The 19,223-nt window shown below is 39.5% G+C and overlaps 1 protein-coding gene across 1 annotated transcript in view; it reads right to left on the bottom strand.

Moving 5' to 3' along the window:
- LOC113168332 (trichohyalin-like) overlaps positions 1 to 19,223 on the bottom strand; it is a 287,283-nt gene that overhangs the window by 165,710 nt on the left and 102,350 nt on the right. Inside the window, exons 19-20 of the mRNA XM_033326581.1 lie at positions 7,715 to 7,810; positions 7,160 to 7,264 (exon numbers count right to left, since the gene is read on the bottom strand). Coding sequence (XP_033182472.1) covers positions 7,160 to 7,264; positions 7,715 to 7,810 — 201 coding nt within the window. The remainder of the gene's footprint in view (positions 1 to 7,159; positions 7,265 to 7,714; positions 7,811 to 19,223) is intronic.

Here is a 19,223-nt window from a genome sequence, read left to right as displayed (position 1 = left end):
ATCACAACAATTGCCTCGTGTTCATCTCCTGCCCCTTAGTTTAGTGTTCCTGGTCAAAATTGACCGGCCTGTTTTAAGTGCTCTTAAATTAGCACAAAAAGCATTTTTTACCACCAAATTTTTATTCAACATTGTTTAGCTGTGAAAAATGTCTCCTAGTAGCGTTTAACATGAATTTATAGAATTAGACATAAAATAACTGCAGTGAAAATAATGTGAGCGTGCTCATCAGGATGAAATTTATATTATTTTTGGGAACATATGACATGGGTGTCAGTCAGTGAAAGCTAATTTTGATGAGTCCCTCTCTTCTTCTGGTCGATACCAGTGCAGGGGGAAGTTTAGGTTTGTTCTTCCTCACTGTCTCTACCATGGTGAGCTTCCTTTTCAGCAGCTCCTGACCAACAGTATATGATGTAAAGAAGTTGTCACATGTTATATTATGCCCTTGGAGACCGGTTGTCATGTCCAGCACAACACGCATGCCCTGGTTTTTTCAGCCCTTCCTGTACTGGGTTTCCCCATGTATACTTGCATATTCCAGGCATGGGTGCTCCTGGTTTTACATGCTGCCCAGATCTTTATTCCATATTTCTCTGGTATGCACTCCACCCACCTGTCCCAAATGTTCCATATGGCAGCCAGTTTGTCATTTCGCCAGCGGACGTGTCGTATCAAATAATTCTTGAAAGGACATGAAACTGCTGTAAAGACATAGTTGCCTGGAATATAGGCCTGCCAGACTCTGCAACCCACAGACTTTTTGTAGCCTCATTGTTTGAGCGATACGCTCCTGCTAAAATCAACAGACCTATGTTGGCTTGGAGGTCAACCAGGTCCATTTCCCTCCAGGTGTCCCCAAACACAGGTTTCCCCTCCAGGTTTGTCATCTCCAGTATATGTCCCTCAATGGACAATGGTAAAAAGAGGTGGAAGCTGGACTTGATGTCATCCACACGAGATGTCTCATACTGTGGTTGCCCTGGCATCATCTGTATGATGTTTACCACGCTCACTTTACTTCCTTTGTCCTGGGGGATGAAGACCATTTCAAGTGTCCACTCTTGGACTGGAATGTCTCCTGTTCTTCAGGTGCCTCTCCCTCTCCATCTGTTGACTGGTCAGTTCAAACTGGTCAGGATCAAAATCTGTGTTGTCTTCCACTTCCGAGACATCCTTCTCTTTTTCTGGTTCAATTTCTGTGTCCTTTTAATCATGTCCAAAAACCTGAACCAGAACCTCTTTGTCAGAGAACCACTTGGTCAGTGGCCTACTTATTGGGATCAGACTAAAAGGAGTACAAGGCAAACATGAAGATATATATATATATATATATATATGGGTCTGTGTGAAGATGATACATTGATTAGTCTGGAAGGTGTGGTTCACATAACAGACACCTGTATAGTCTGTGTGAAGATATGGTACATTGTTTCATCAGGAAGTTGGTTCACGTGGGAGGATCGACACATAAGCGCTGGAAAGAGATGAGTACCCGCAAAAGACAATGTTCAGTCTGATGTGTGAGTAAGTTAGTGAGTGATTTGGGGTGGTGTTTATGGGGATGTTTTCTGTCTGAAGGATCAATATAATCTGGAAACCCATTAATTTCCTATGGCGGTCACTTTTGACCAGGAACACCACAAAAGTAAGAAGGTTAATTAAAACACTCAAAATTCAATGAATGAGGTGAATCATCACTTTTACATGTTCAAGTGCATAGTGTGGAGGATATCATAAGGTCTTGAGGCAATCAGATGTAAAACACAATATTTATGAGTGTTTTAAGTTGTAAATCAGTCTGATTTGACCCGAACACGACAGGATGGTTAAAAATTATCTTGACACTATATCTGGGTTGGCAACCCACAGCTCAGGAGCCACATGCAGCTCTTTCTGTCATGATTCCAGCTCCTCCTACCTGTCTGCCACTGATTTCCTGGTTTTCTCCCTCCTCTGTCAGGTGACCTGCTGATTTTGCACCTGCACCATTGTCTGCTACATGAGGCACAGTGACAGTCTCATAGGTTATCTACTTTTTAGCACCTTTATATACATGTGCCGTATATACATATACATATGTATGTACATGTACACACAGATGTTCCAGTATTTGAACAACAAGTCAAATTCACTTGTTTTTGACACTGACGACTTTTGGTTTAAGATCATTTTGGACATCTGATACAAAAGGAGCTCTCTACTGTGTTGTTTAATATACAAAGATGTAAACAGCATCAAATTAAAAGTGAACTTCTGAATTTTCATCTCACAAACATCTTTTGATCATTAACCAAGTGACTAAATCACATACATTTGTTTTATATTTTATTTTATAAAATGTGTATAAGAAAGTTGTCTTTGAAATTGATTTATCCAATAACATTCAAGAAAACTGACAAGGACCCCAAAAGTAAAGTTTACATTTAGTTTAGATTCTGAAATAAACTTCATAAAACTAACTAATAAAAGTTTCCATTTTAAGTATAATGAACTTTATCCTCACATTTTATTTTCATTTAAATAGTGTAGATTTTAAACCCACCTATTTAAAGCAGTATTTTTACCACATTTCAGAGAACATATATAAATTGTTCAATATCACTCAAGAACATATAAAAATCAACATTATTAAAATCTGCTCTGAAGGTGTGTGTCTGCAAAAACATTGTGTGAGTTGTGTCGTGTCTGATGTTCAGTCCATCATTTGTTATCAGATTTGTAGGATTATGGTACAGTTACCATTTTACAGTTTACAGTTGTTATTTGCTACTGACTGAGATGTGAGTTCATGTTGGACATATTCACTTTGGTTGATGATGGTGACACATTGCTCTCAGGTGGTTCGTTTGGTTGTTGACTGATTGTTGGGTTCTGTGGTGACAACCTGTTGGAAATGATCAGATTAGTTATAATCTTTTGTCCTAAAAGTGGTTTATCATACGCTTGGAAAACTTATTCCAAACATCCAGAGGCTACCGTTAGGAGAATAAACACAGTGATCAATCACGTTGGTACTTTTTAAAAATTTAAATATGTTCTCTAATTCAGTTTTGGCACTGAGTAACACAAATAATTCAACCTTTAGTGAACAAAATGTACTGTTCTGATATGCGTTTGCTCACTGTTTGGTGCATGTGTTCAGTGTCTGTGGAGCTCAGCAGGTTTGGGTGTAAGTCATTCATTCATTTCAGAACAAGCAGTAAGCTGTCTAAACTGAACTAAATGATTTAAAGTGGAAATTGATGCCAGTAATATCAGAGCTGACACTGTACTACTGCAGGAAGATGCACATCTACGCTGATACTCATTCACTAAGCAGGAAACTTTGTCGCTGCTGTTTGTGCTCCAGCACTTTGAAGTGTTTGTCAGGTCCATCCCTTTTACCGGTTGTAGTCTTCACTGATCACAGCTTTAATCACGCCACCCTGTTTGTAAGCTGTCGCACCAGGGGGGGAGAGGACATTAGAAATGTTGTAGGCTAATGTTAAAGATGCCTACAGCTCCACTGCTCCCCCCTCTGGGAAAGTCAGATCACAACCTGGTCCATCTCCTCCTACAACACACACCTTTAGTTCAGAGGCAGCCTGCCACCATTAAAACCATAAAGAGGTGGACAGAGGGGACACACTCTGCCCTGCAGGGATGCTTTGAAGAGACAGACTGGAAGACTCTCTGTGAACCTCACGGTGAGGACATTGATGGACTGACAGACTGCATCACTGACTACATGAGTTTCTGTGTGGACTGAGCAGACAAATTGAATAATTTTCGATTCCAGGCTGAGCCTCAGAGCCTCCTCTAGTTCACAACATGCTCCTCAGTCCCTCCCCCACACGACTCAGCCACCACCCTAACGATCTCAACAGGTCAGGTGAGAAGAGAGCTGAGGAGACTGATAAACATCAAGTTCTCCACAGAGAAACACAGGAGGTCCTTTCTACCTGTGGCCATCAATCTTTACAATTCCTCCCCCCTCTGTAAGGGGTGGGGGAACTGAAAACTGATTTCTTATAATTGTTGTCATTCCGCCCTAGACTATAAATATTAAGCCATTTTCATTCATCTCACATTTTCTGTAAGTATATTAACTGTTCCGTTTTGATGTTACTGTGTATTTGTGTTGCTTTAATGAGGCAAAACTATTTCCTTCTGTGTTTAATTTAAGTTTTTTGAATCTTGAATTTTGAGCTATAATCAGCATCTCATACTGTAGCTCTGATTGTGCAAAACCTCAACTTCATCCAGTCAAAACATGTTGCACAACTTTCACTTTCCTTATTTCATGTAGAGATCATTTTTAAGGAGGATAATGATGCAGATGATCCAATTTCTACCTGCACTCTTGTTGCTTGATATATATATATTAATAGGTAATATTATTATAGCATAATCTTAACTATTATATATTAAATGAATATATAAAATATATCAGTTTATCTCTGTATATCACAGTGAGCGGAGTCTTAGTGCTGTGAAATAACGTAAAGACCAACGTGGGATAGATCCAAACACAGATAAACAACATACTGTACAGGTTGATTTAGTACTCATACAGTGTTCATACACTCACAAAAACTTTACCTTATTACTGCTTGTTGTTGAATCCACAGTCTCTTTACTACATGTGTTGGCATTGTTTTTAGAGTTGTCACTCTGCTCCTGAGACAAAGACAACACAGAAAACACAGTATTTATTGATGTTGGACTAATCAATAAAGAGTTACACACCCTGCTTCTAGTTTTGTACTTTACACATGTTACACTGTGTTTGAATCAGAGCAGGTGTCACAGAACCTCGTGTCACATTTCTCCATCTAACACAGATAGAAACATGTAGAGATATCAACACAACAGCAGATTCCAATTTTCTGTTTTTCAGATTTCTGATCAATGACATTTGGGTTCAGTCTCAACAACAGTTATTTGTTGTGGCATGGTTTTATCTTAGCATTGAAGAATAATCCAAAAATGTTTTTTTTATGTATTAATGAATCAAGTCTTGTCTGTTTAATTCTTCTTCTGAAATTTCTATTTTCAGGAAACCACTAAGTTTCTACATTTGATTTTACCATCATCACTTACCACAGAGGTGGAGGACACAGCTGGAGCAGCTCCACTTGTTTCCGACTGATGAAAAACAGAAATGAAGAGAGACGTGTTCTTTAATTAAAAAATCATTTTGTCCTTCACAGACTAGAAATCTTAAATGTTTTTGGTAAAGTTAAAATAGAAAGATGAACGTTAACATTGAACTACTGGACTTTTAGGTTTGTACTTTAGACATTGTGTGTTTGATTCAGAGCAGGTGTCACAAAACCTCCTGTCAGATTTCTCCATCTAACAAACAGAAACATGTAGAGATATCAACACAAGCAGTAAACTCTCTGAACTAAATTGGAAAAATAGGAATTGGAAATTGGAAAAAGTGGAAAAATAATTGATGCCAGTACTATCAGAGCTGACACTGTACTACTGCAGGAAGATGGAGATGAGGTAGATCATGTAATGTGATATTTATTTTGCAAACTTAATAAACATCAACATTGATACTCGGTCACTGAGCAGGAAACTTTGTCGCTGCTGTTTGTCCACCAGCACTTTGAGGTGTATGTCAGGTCCACCACCTTAATCTGTTGTAGTCTTCACTGATCACAACCATAATCAGCATCTCATGCTGTAGCTCTGATTGTTCAAAAATTCAACTTCATCTAGTTAGAACATGTTTCACAACTTTCACTTTCTCTTTTTTTATTTTGCGGTATAATATTATAGTATAATGTTAGCTAGTGTATATATTAAATGTCTGAATAGAGAAAGACCTTGACTGTACAACATCTACCTCTGTACATCACTGTGAACAGAGTCTTAGTGCTGTGAAATAATTTAAAGACAAACATGAAATAGATCCAAACACATTTAAGACACATACTGTACATGCTGATGTAGTAATCATACAGTATTCATCCACTCACAACAACGTTACCTCACTATCGTTTGTTGTTGAATCCACAGTCTCTTTACTACATGTGTTGGCATTGTTTTTAGAGTTGTCACTGTGCTCCTGAGACAGAGAAATCACAGAAACCACAGTATTTATTGATGTTGGACTAATCAACAAAGAGTAACACACTTGTTTTCTATGTTCTTACTTTACATATGTTACAGTGTGTTTGAATCAGAGCTGGTGTCACTAAACCTTCTGTCAGATTTCTCCATCTAACACAGAGAGAAACATGTAGAAATGACGACACAACAGATTCTGATTTTCAGATTTTCAGATTTTTCATCACTGACATTTGGATTCAGTCTTAACAAGTTATGTGTTGTAGCATGATTTTCTCTCAGCATTGACGAATAATCCAAAAATGTTAGCTGGAAGATACCATCTCAGATGAAGGGGGAGTGAGAGGAGACAAAGTGAGACAAAGTTTCTTCCAGCTTCTCACTAATGTAACACAACCCTGATTGGTCTGCTATACTAATTCACTTTTTCTTCCTCTTCTCACTCCCCTCACATCTGAGATGGTATCTTCCAGCTTCTGATCAGAAGCTGGAAGATACCATCTCAGATGAAGGGGGAGTGAGAGGAGACAAAGTGAGACAAAGTTTCTTCCAGCTTCTCACTAATGTAACACAACCCTGATTGGTCTGCTATACTAATTCACTTTTTCTTCCTCTTCTCACTCCCCTCACATCTGAGATGGTATCTTCCAGCTTCTGATCAGAATCTGGTCTCCATGTTTACTTGTCTCTTATTCTGATCGAGCTCCTCGTTCTTCTTCTTCAATTCATTTTGTGTCTGTTTCAACTTGTCTCTGGTCTCATTCTTCTTCTTAACTGACTAATAATTTTAATTCACTCACTCAGAATCTTCTTTATTTTCTTCACATTCTTTAGTTTTATTCGAGACCTGCTCTCTTATTATTCTGAAAGAGTTTAAACAAACACTAACACTTCACTGCTGTCACTGGGAGAGAAAACCTGGTCCTGAACCAGAGGATTCTGTTCCTCACTTTTTAGGATGGACTTTATCAGGAGGTGTTGAAGCTAGAACCATGTGACACTGACAGCTGATCCAGCTCCTTCAGTACATCCAGGTATTTCAACACTCATCAGAATTTCAAAACTAAAAACTGAACATCAGTAAATCATGAACCTCTTGTTTGTTGGTCTCCAGCTCCTTTTCCAGCTGCTGTCTCTGATCCTCACTCCTCTGTTTCTCCTCTTTGAGCTTCTGAACTTCAGTCATTAGTTGATTCACCTGAGAGCAGAAAGAAGACAAAGACAAGATAAGAGACCTGTTCTCTTATTAAGGTCAATGACTTCAAACTAACACTAACACTTTGAACATGAAGCTCCTTCATCATCTGATTTCTGCTGATTCTGAACTAAAGTCACTGATGTGGAGTTTGAAAGTTTGTCACTTTAAAGTACAGAGAAGAACATTCAGGTCAATGCATTTTTTAATTTTAAATGTTCTGTATTTTTGTTTGTCTGTTTTAATCCCAAAACATCTGAATCTGAAAAGTTTATCTCTCTGTTAGAATATTTATCCATGATTGTATCTGTCAAGGTCGAGGACAGATAATTATACATGTAATTTATTACACAAGAAAACATAAAAACAATACAGATATGAAGTGATATTAAAAACAAAGAAGTAGGTGTCTGCAGGATAATTAATGTGAAAAATAAATATATAAATATGAACCTGCTCTTTCAGAGTCTGAACTTCTTTCTCAGCTTCTTCTCTCTTCTTCTTCTTCTCCTCATCAAACTTCTGTCTGGAAACTGTCGACAACTTATCCTGAGACAGAGATTAGAAACCAGATGAATTTCCTTTCAGTGAATGTGACTGAACATACAGTGTGATGAACACACCACAAACATATTGTATCATGTGATTTGTAGCATTTCTTGTTTGTTGGTTCCAGTTGGAAACACTCAGCTCCTCCTGTGTTCAAACTCTGCAGTTCAATCCAAATCAAACTGACCTTTAACCAGATTACCCTCAATAAGATCACACTTCATTCTCAGTCACTGTCTCACTGCAGTGACTCGAAAGAAAACGCCCCAGTTAGTCAAGTAACTCACTCTTTGAGAGACTATATCTCCACCTGGAACTATTTATAGGTATGGGAAGACCTTTAAGAGAGTTAACAGAAAGGTTAATCGAACGGCCTCTTCCTTTATAGAGGGATAAGCAGACCTCATGCAAGCCCACGGCTGCACCAGCCTCTAGGGCATGGGTCACTAACAAGGCGGACCAGAAGCTGTCCCATTCGGACCCGGAGCTACAGACCAAACCGAACGTTTCGATTCCAAATCTAGCGGGACACCTTAAATTTACAGTTTTTCTCGATTGCTAAGACACATTTCTTGAAAGCTGCTCTCCTTTTCTCTAAACTGTGAACACAAAACCAAGTTTCAAACTACATTCACAAAACCTCAGACTCTTCTTGCAAAACCAAACTTTCACCTCAAAACAGTTCAATCTGTATTCAAAACTGAACTATGTTGTCAAATCGTGCCCCGAGTCAATCAAAATTAAAAACACTACTGAACAGTCACTAAACACTATGTAGAAAAATATAAAACACAATGCTCAGGACATGAAGCTGGAGAAATAAAAGTTTATTGTTCACTGTAGGCTAAATGCATAAAAACTGTAAAACAAACAGAAATCTTATGCAGTAAACCTATGTAAAAATAAAATACAAAAATATACAAATAAGTGCATTACTCAGCCACAGCATCATGTCTCCGTACTGGGTCAAGCCACAGGACTTCATCCACATCACAGGCCACATTTTGTCTGGCCAGGCAACGGGGGAAGAAACCCCTGGCATGCCGTATCCAGGCTTGGCATGCCTCCACACCTATGTCACCACAGGCAAGTTCCATGGCGTGCAGGAGATTTACCCTGGTGTAAGGTTGGCGTTCATATACCCTCCACCACCATGAGGAGAAGAATTCCTCAATGGGGTTTAGGAAAGGGGAGTACGGTGGAAGGCAAAGATTGATAAAACCTTGGTTCATACTGAACCACTCTCTAACTTGGGGGGCTCTGTGAAAACTCACATTGTCCCAAACAACAACATAGATGGGATGCTAGATATTACTGTTCTTTGTCTTTGCTGACCACCTCGACCTCCTCTCACGCGAACTCTTCCTCTCAGATTTCTATCCATTGTAAGGTCTGACAAACCAGTGCTCTCTGAACTGGCTTACTGTATATGTTCCCTCACATCATTAGCCACAAGTGTGATCAGTTTTGAGTTGTTGTGTTCAAGTCGTGACACCTGTGCTTGAATTGTGTTTGACTTTTGTCACCTGTGCTCACCATTATGCAGCACAGGTGCATCACAATGAAAATGTGTTGGCAAGTTGTGTCTAAACAGGTGAAAAGTGCTTATGGTTTTGCCAAAAGAGTGATTGATTCAATCAGTGGGTTCAGGCAACTGAGCATTTGGTTCAGACAATAGGGTGTAGTGTTTTAGCAATCGAGAAAAAACTGTAATCGGTGCAGCTATTTCGATCTTTACTGTAGTTATTAAGTGGACGCGAGAATGCGACTTGAACCATCCCACGTGACTTCACTTAGCCAATCGATTCTGTGGATCACAGATCAATTAGAGACTCAACAGTAGATGAGAGATAGTTCGAGAGAGGAGAGAGACAGACGACAGAGGGGAGAGAGAGACGGACGACAGAGAGGAGAGAGACAGACGGCAGAGGGGAGAGAGATACAGACGACAGAGAGGAAAGAGACAGACGACAGAGAGGAGAGATACAGACGACAGAGAGGAGAGAGAGAGACGACAGAGAGGAGAGAGACAGACGGCAGAGAGGAGAGAGACAGACGACAGAGAGGAGAGAGATACAGACGACAGAGAGGAGAGAGACAGACGACAGAGAGGAGAGAGAGACGGACGACAGAGAGGAGAGAGATACAGACGACAGAGAGGAGAGATACAGACGACAGAGAGGAAAGAGACAGACGACAGAGAGGAGGGAGACAGACGACAGAGGGGAGAGAGAGACGGACGACAGAGAGGAGAGAGACAGACGGCAGAGGGGAGAGAGATACAGACGACAGAGAGGAAAGAGACAGACGACAGAGAGGAGGGAGACAGACGACAGAGGGGAGAGAGAGACGGACGACAGAGAGGAGAGAGACAGACGGCAGAGAAGAGAGAGATACAGAGGACAGAGAGGAGAGAGAGACAGACGACAGAGAGGAGAGAGACAGACGACAGAGAGGAGAGAGACAGACGACAGAGAGGAGAGAGAGACAGACGACAGAGAGGAAAGAGACAGACGACAGAGAGGAGAGAGATACAGACGACAGAGAGGAGAGAGACAGACGACAGAGAGGAGAGAGACAGACGACAGAGGGGAGAGAGAGACGGACGACAGAGAGGAGAGAGACAGACGGCAGAGGGGAGAGAGATACAGACGACAGAGAGGAGAGAGACAGACGACAGAGAGGAGAGAGAGACAGACAGACGACAGAGAGGAGGGATACAGACAGACGACAGAGAGGAGAGAGACAGACGACAGAGAGGAGAGAGACAGACGACAGAGAGGAGAGAGAGAGACAGACGACAGAGAGGAGAGAGAGACAGACGACAGAGAGGAGAGATACAGACGACAGAGAGGAGAGAGACAGACGACAGAGAGGAGAGAGACAGACGACAGAGAGGAGAGATACAGACAGACGACAGAGAGGAGAGATACAGACGACAGAGAGGAGAGAGATACAGACGACAGAGAGGAGAGATAAGAGGTAAGAGTTGATATAAGGACGGTAAGCCTTAAAGAGGAAGAAATAAATGTAAAAATGTCCAAAAAGAGAAAAGTGGACAGTGGAAATATAGTTTTTAATCCAGACTCCTTTCTGTTCATATTACCCACTGAACTAAACCAGTGTCTGATATGTTCATAAACTGTGGCGCTTATTAAAAGAGACAATGTCAAACGGCATTATGAAATAAAACACAAAGGTTTTGAACACACATACCCACTGAAATCTGAAGTGTGATCACAGAAAGTTTCTAGTCTCAGAGTCCAGTACGACCAGTCCACCAGGATCTGGAGCCACATGCTCACTTTGATGTTACATAACAATAAATTAGTCAAAAGGTTTTTGAATTGTACTGAATTAATTTGATTTGACAGTTAAGTATTGATTACATGCAGGCTACTTGATAATATATCACAGTAAAATAGCTAGACATTATAATCTCCTGGACCTTTGCTTCCAAAAATATTGTGTAACCGGACCTCTTTAAACTTTAGTTGAATACCCCTGTTCTAGGGGATGGGGAAGGTGGAAGAGCTTGGGAATAGGCCGACCCAGCACCAGCATAGGGGCGAGGGCCTGATGTCTGGGAAGTGTTCTGGGGGGAAGCGCCTTGTCAGGAGCAATACCCCTACGCTTGAGAAACCCTGTGAGGGCATGGAGCGGACCTCATGGGACAAGTGAGAGTGAGAAAGAGAACTGCTGAGTTTATGAATTTTATTCTAACATGATCTCTTACCAGAAAGAAGGAGGACCCAGCTGGAGCAATAATATTAATATTTGCTTCATTCAAAATCAACTAACTAAAGACTTTCCACAAGTGACAAAAGGTTTGTTTCCTCTCTGTTTTAACTGTGATTTTCATGATCTCGTGTATCAGCAAAAAATACATTTTTAATCTTCATGGTTAATAAAATGTTCTCATATTGTAGATCTTTAAAGGGTGCACTAGTTTTTTTTTTTTTTTTGTGGTTTTAACTGAAAAATCTGAAATATTTTACTTTAAAAATTCAATTCTCATCAACAAATCACTGTTTTACATAGAAGATAAAAACTGAAATTTAATAAAGAGACAACTGATTTAGATGAAAAGATGAACCTCTGATTTTGTTTTCAACTTTCTTCCTGTTTCCTGCTTCTCAGTTCATCAACAAATCAACATTTCATACAGAAAATGAACTGATTCAGATAAAAAAAGAAAACAACATACCTCTTTACTCTGCTTCCTAAACTGAAGCTGTGTTTCCAACTGAGAGTTAGGAGAGATGAAGAGAAACAATTCATTATCAATAGACCAGTGGCTCTGACATCACACATTGTGAAGGCTTTTAAGAGGCTGATACTGGAGTCCCTCCGACCTCTGGTCAAACCCTCACTTGATCCCCTCCAGTTTGCTTATCAACCCCATATTGGAGTGGATGACGCCATCATACACCTTCTCCATCGCACCTACACCCACCTGGACAAGCCTGGGGGCTTAGTGAGGATCATGTTTTTTGATTTCTCCAGTGCATTCAACACCATCCAACCTGCACTGCTGGGAGAGAAATTAAAAAACATGCAGGTCAACACTCCCCTGATTTCCTGGATCATGGACTACCTCACCAACCGGCCACAGTACGTCCGCCTGCAGAACTGTGTGTCTGACACTGTGGTCTGTAGCACAGGTGGTCCACAGGGGACAGTTCTGTCTCCATTCCTCTTCACACTGTACACCTCAGACTTCAGGTACAACTCAGAGTCCTGTCATCTTCAATAGTTCTCTGATGACTCTGCAGTTGTAGGATGTATTAGGGGTGGAGATGTCACGGAGTACCGTGGAGTGGTGGACAGTTTTGTTGACTGGTGTGGACTCAATCATCTGCAACTGAACATCAATAAAACAAAGGAGCTGGTGATGAACTGGGAGTCCTGTCATCCCTCTCTCTATACAGGGGGAGGAGGTGGAGGTTGTGTCCGAGTACAAATACCTGGGAGTGTACTTGGACAACAAACTGGACTGGACCAAAAACTCATCAGCATTGTCCAGGAAGGCTCAGAGCCGGATGTACTTCCTGAGGAGACTCAGGTCCTTCAACGTCTGCAGCACCATGCTGCGGATGTTTTATGAGTCTGTGGTTCCAGTGTCATCTTCTATGCTGTGGTCTGCTGGGGCAGCAACATGAAGGTGGCAGACACTAACAGACTAAACAAACTGATCAGGAGGGCTGGCTCTGTTCTGGGGGTGGAGCTGGACCCTCTACATGTTGTTGCTGAAAGGAGGATGCTGTCCAAACTCCTCTCAATCCTGAACAATCCATCCCACACACTGCACAGTGTGTTGGTTGGACAGAGGAGCACGTTCAGCCAAAGATTTATTAACAATAAATGTTCCACAGACCATTACAGGAGATCCTTTCTAACTGTGGCAATCAATCTGTACAATTCCTCCCCCCTCTGTAAGGTGTGGGGGAAGTGATACTGTCATAACCTTGCTGTGCATATATATTGAGTTTTTCGGTATTGATGTTATTGTGTATTTATGTTTGTGTATTTATGTTGGTGTTGGATCTTTCCTGGTTGTGGTTCCCTTTCTTTCTGTCTGTTTTGAGAACAATGGTAATGAGGCAAAACAATTTCCCTCTGGGATTAATAAAGTTTTTTGAATCTTGAATCTTGAATTTATAACATGATTACTGAGTTAACAAAAGAGAAAATGGTTAAGTGATTATAAATCTAAAGTTATAAGAACCACCCAAAGTAAAAATGTATTAACAACAACTTAATGTGGACACAATGAATGTTATTTAACATTTCTGAAAAAAAAAAAAAAAAAAAAAAAGAAAATCAACTCACTACATTAATTATATTGATATTTAAATGAATTTACTCAACTATAAACATTATTAGTCTTTGTTTTTATATAATTTCATTTACTACATCAGCTTCATCACAAAATCAACATTTAATACAGAAGATGAACTGATTTAGTAAATAAACAAAACAAAACAAACAAACCTCTTTAATCTTCTTCTTCTCAGTGTGGAGCTGGTTGATCAACTGGGAGGTCGGAGAAATGAAGAGAAACAATTCATTATCAATAGATGTAGACACAGCATTTATTCTAAGTGAATGTTCATTTCTCATTGGTTGTAAGTTGTGTTTCTAATTATCTTCATACAACATCAGTTTGAATCTGAATTGACTCTGAATGATTTGATCCAATAAACACATCAAGTGTCTCTGAACTGTTTGGTTCCTGCTCCCTCTGGCTCTATCATTCAGACACTATTAGACTGACTGGAATCACTAAATCTGGGAGAGAAACAGTTCCAACTATTATTGGATGTTAAATACCAAACTAGCTGCTCAGTGTTGGACAATGTAACACACTAACACAGAGAGAAAACCTCTTCATGTTTCCAGCATTGAACAGAGCTCTGGAAAAGTTTCTGATTGGACTTTTTCTAATCAAGTAATGAATCAAGTCTTCTCTGTTTGATCTATTTCTCAGTCTCCTGTTAGTTTAAAGCAGGAGGAGACAACCCTGGTCCTCACTGCTGCTGTCCTGCTGGTTCTCCAACTATCTACTGCTCATTATCTGGATCAGGTGTGTTCAGCCAATCAGAAGCTTAGTTTTATTTGAGACCTGCTCTCTTATTATCCTGAATGAGTTAAAACAAACACTTTGAAAATGCAGCTTCTTCAGATAAATTCCCACTGAACTGTAATGTCTACTCAAATATTTATTTGAGTTTTAGTTTAATCTAATTATTTTTAAGATGACACCTTCTCCTTAGTTTAGATTCTCTGTCTGCAGTGAGCTGTGAGCAGGTGAAGAGTCAGGACTTCACTGCTGTCACTGGGAGAGAAAACCTGGTCCTGAACCAGAGGATTCTGTTCCTCACTGTTTAGGATGGACTTTATCAGGAGGTGTTGAAGCTAGAACCATGTGACACTGACAGCTGATCCAGCTCCTTCACTACATCAACATTTCATCTGAGCCTCCATCAGCAGCAGCTTCTCCCACTGTTCCCACCACAGATCCAGATCCACATAAACATGGATTCAGACACATCCTCTACTCTCAGCATGAGTTTTACTCAGGATCTTATGTAACATGGAGATTTTTAATCAGTAATGTGAGAAACAACAGAGCCACGTTGATTTCTGTGCATGAGTTTCTGTTATAGACAAGTATTAATACTTCTGCCAGTGCTAGAAAACCAACAGTATATATTTTTTGTCCTGATATTTGATAGTAAACGTTACACTGTAATGTGGCTGCAGCATCAGGTTCAGCACCTAGTTTTCCAGTCACTGAGGTTCTTTCTCCTGAACCTTGTCTGGTCCTGGTCTCTTTGATTAGTAGCAGACTCATTATTATAAGGCTGTGGTCTGTTCTATCTGTAGTAATAGAGGGTATAAATGAGCTGTGATTCATGTTTCCTGTTGTTAAACTAGCTCTAACTCCACTTCTTCTTTAGTGACCTCACGGCCTGTTTGTCTTATTTCAGGTGTTTTTTACAAATACTTCAACAAACTACTCCACATGTTACTGTAGAGTATGAACAGATACTATGTTTATATATTTATATATATTCACTGATTCACTGTGGTTGTTACACATTTAGTGGATTTCATGTCAGTTCCTCTACTTGAACCCTGATCTTAAATATAAAGTGGTTCTGGATCTGGTTTTATTGGTTCCTGAGCTCTGTCTTGATATTTAAACTCGTCTACTGGAATCAAAGTGTTGAGTGAAGAAGATTCAAAGGGAAAAATTCTAAATTCATAAAGTTCATAACGATCAGATGAACCTCGTTAATCTTGTTTCTCCTCCTGAATCTTTGTTTGAAATGATCTTCTACTTAAACTGAGACAGAGTTTTCATTTTTCCACTAGTTAGTTCAACTAGTTCAACTAAATCTGTTGTTCAGTGCTGCTCAGTTCTGTGTGTGGAAGTTTGTCTTGTGGACTTTATTTTACTGAACATCTGTTTTCTATTTTCAGGAAAAGTTTCTACATTTGATTTTAACATCATCACTTACCTTAGAGGTGGAGGACCCAGCTGGAGCAGCTCCACTTGTTCCCAGCTGATGAAAGACAGAAATGAAGAGAGACGTGTTCTTTAATTAAAGAATAATTTTGTAGATTTACTGAGTCCTTCACTGACTAGAAATCTTCAAAGATTTTGGTAAAGTTAAAGTAGAAAGATGAACGTCAGCATTGAACTACTGGACTTCAGAGTCAAACTGGGAATAAAGAGAAAATATGAAATAATCTGAGGAACATGTTTTATCATCACTGTATATTAGAATTAATGCACCACAACAGCTACAGATGATCAGCTCTATGTAATAATTTAACTTGTCAACATAAACTCACTTTATTAGAAACAACTGTACAATCTAATATGATCTAAAAAGGTTTTTGTTGAAAGTGTCTGAAAGTTGATAATTAAACTATATGTTTATTACTGAGTTCATAGTTGGTGCTAGAGTCGTACTGGAGTAAATTATATCAAGAGGTGGTTCTAATGTTTTGGCCCCTCATTCATTTTAAATAGGATGATTAAAACCTGTCTTTGAAAACAACCTGCTCCTTCTTTACTTATGTTTTAGCTTAATTTTAGTGTTTCACTTGTTGCCAACCTCCATTTGCTCTGTTTTATTTATCATGAGCTGCCTCTTTTTCTTCCTCAGTTTTCTGGTTCTTATTTTCCTTCCACCCACAAAAGTTGGACTCTGTGTAAAGATTGAAATGTAAAAGACATCAACTTATACTTTAGGAAATGAACTCAACACATGAAATAATTAATTCTAAAATCTGACTGATGGGAAGGAAAATAACACCAGAACATACAAAAAGACAACTGCAACTAATCCAATTATACTTCACATTGTCAACTACTCCAGTTATTTCATGACTTACTCATTTTCATCTTCCATAAAATGAAGACAAGTAAAAGAATAAGCAGGATGCAAACAGCCAAACTAACAGAGACAGCAACGGTGGCAGCAGCAGAAGTAGCTCTGGTCTGGATGTTAAAGAAATCATCTGAAATTAGGAAAATCACAATTGACATTGACACAATCACATCAAATTTATATAAAATCAGAAACAAAAACAATTAACATGTTGTACAAATAAAAACTCATGTTTACCTGATATATGTATTTGTGTCTCTCTGATCTGGTTGATGTTTCTCTGTTGGACTCTACAGGTGATGTTGTTGCTGTGTCTCTTCTCCACAGTCACTCTGCTGCTGACAGTATAGAGGTCATCAGGACCTCTGACTGTCTCTGTAGGTCCAGCAGAGAGGATCTTTCCCTCAGCATCCAGCCACAACAGCTCAGGCTCTGGATACCAGCCTTTAGATTTACACTGTAGAACCACTCCACCCTTATCTTCATCAATCCCTGATAAACTGATAAAAGGTGAAGCAGCAGAATCTGGTGCTGAGCAAAAGGAAAAGTTTAAAACAATTATTTATATGTTCATTTAAAAATAATAAATAACCAAAATACTAACAAGTAATAAAGGAATTTGATCTGATATTTGAAATGACAGAAACTGCGTTACTACTAATAATAAAAAAGAAATTTCCAAAAATTCATATTTTCATATCCTGCATCATATTATTAAATAAAGCTGTAACACTGACACTGATGTTAAACAGTTATTATAAAGTTCAGCTCCTAACATCAGTGACAGAAACTGTTGATACTAAAATACACACATACTAGAAACAGTATGTCCACTTACCAACAACAAGTTCAACTAAAGTTTGTTTGTTGAGTTTAGGAATGAAGCACTTGTACGTTCCTTTATCAGACAATTTCACTCCAGAGAGTTTCAGTGAAATGTTTCCATGTTTCAGTTCATCAGTGAACAGTGATGTTCTTCCTGTGTACGACGGATGATTTTCCTTTACATACTCCTGACCTGAACGCCACACGTACACAATGACATTATTCAGGTCAGACCTCGACCACTCCAGAGTCATCATAACAGCATCCATCACAGGTTCAAAGTGACATGGTAACATGACGTCATCACCAACTCTCGCCACTATTGGCTGAGTTTGACCAATTAACTCAGGTTCACCTGGAAAGAAATACAACATTTATTAATACTTGAAGAATAAAGTTTTATTTGTTTAGCTTTAAAACATATTACACTAATATATGCCTCATTCATACTAATATGGACTTTCAACCACATTTATTGAACATGTGGAGTCCTCCAACAGAGCTCTTAGTGGTTAATTTTAAATTTTCATGTTCATGCTCAGAAATTCATAATGAGCCAATTTACTTGTTTGTGGTTTGATTCCAGATAAAGGAGAGATTTTATCCACCTGATGTCAGAGAGCTCAACATAATTTATTCATTTTGTGATGACAGTAACTATTTAAAGAACAAATAAACTCATTGGTTAATAACATATAATGATGATAATTTTGTAGGTATCGTCTTGTGACATTTTAAGATACTGTATGTGTGTAACTTACCTCTACAGGAGCTTAGGAGAAGATAGAAAACCAAAACTCTGAGAGGTCTCAGTGGAGATCGAAGGAACAGAAGACAGGAGTTCTGGAAATGAAGCAGACGATGAAGTTTATGGATACAAATAGTTTTAGGGTTGGTGTCAAAGGCGCCACTCCACAATCACCAGGACATAACACAAGGTGGATTTTATGTGTTTGAAGTCAGTAGTGGATTTACTCCAATGACTGAAGTTACTGTTGGTACTTTGATAAACCACAATGACAAGTGGTCCAGGTCCAGAGTCAGCAAAACAACCCCATATCATACTGTGATTATCTTCCAACTTCAGAGATAAAAAATTCACCTCTTTGAGTTTCCCAGTCAGACCTCAACCACACAGATGGTGTTAAATGACCTCATATCGTGTTTCCAGCCCGTTTTGGTCTGTTCCCTGTTTTGTCTCTTCTTTGCCAGGTGACCTGCTGATTGCAAATCGTGACACATCACCAGTGTCTTCCCTGTCCCTTTTATTAGCAGGTCTGTCAGTCTCCTAGTTGCCAGATAGTTTCACATGAACCAGAGAATGAATCTATCTATCATTAACCTTCGGACTCATCTTCTGTTATGACCCCTGTCTGACCTAGAACCTGTTTATACTGGACTCCCCTTATTGCACCTGCCTTCTGCCCTGACCAGCCTCTGCTAACCTCTGGTACTGTGAGTGTTTTCCACTCTGAACTGTGTCATTCTTCGAACTGTCTCCCAGGATAGGACTCACATTCCCGACTACCTACGATCTGCCTCAGCCTGAACCTCTGGTACAATGAATGTATTCCCCTAACTTACATCTCTTTCTCAACCTGTTTTCTTCCCTGTATCTCATTCGTTCCTGTGTCCATTCTCACCTTGTTCCCTACTCTGCCTCTGAAGTCTGAAATCATACA

The sequence above is a fragment of the Anabas testudineus genome, chromosome 18 (assembly GCF_900324465.2).
Source record: "Anabas testudineus chromosome 18, fAnaTes1.2, whole genome shotgun sequence".
Taxonomy (NCBI): Eukaryota; Metazoa; Chordata; class Actinopteri; order Anabantiformes; family Anabantidae; genus Anabas; species Anabas testudineus.
The sequence above is the reverse complement of the archived record's forward strand: the minus strand, read 5'-3'. Positions and strand labels throughout refer to the sequence as shown.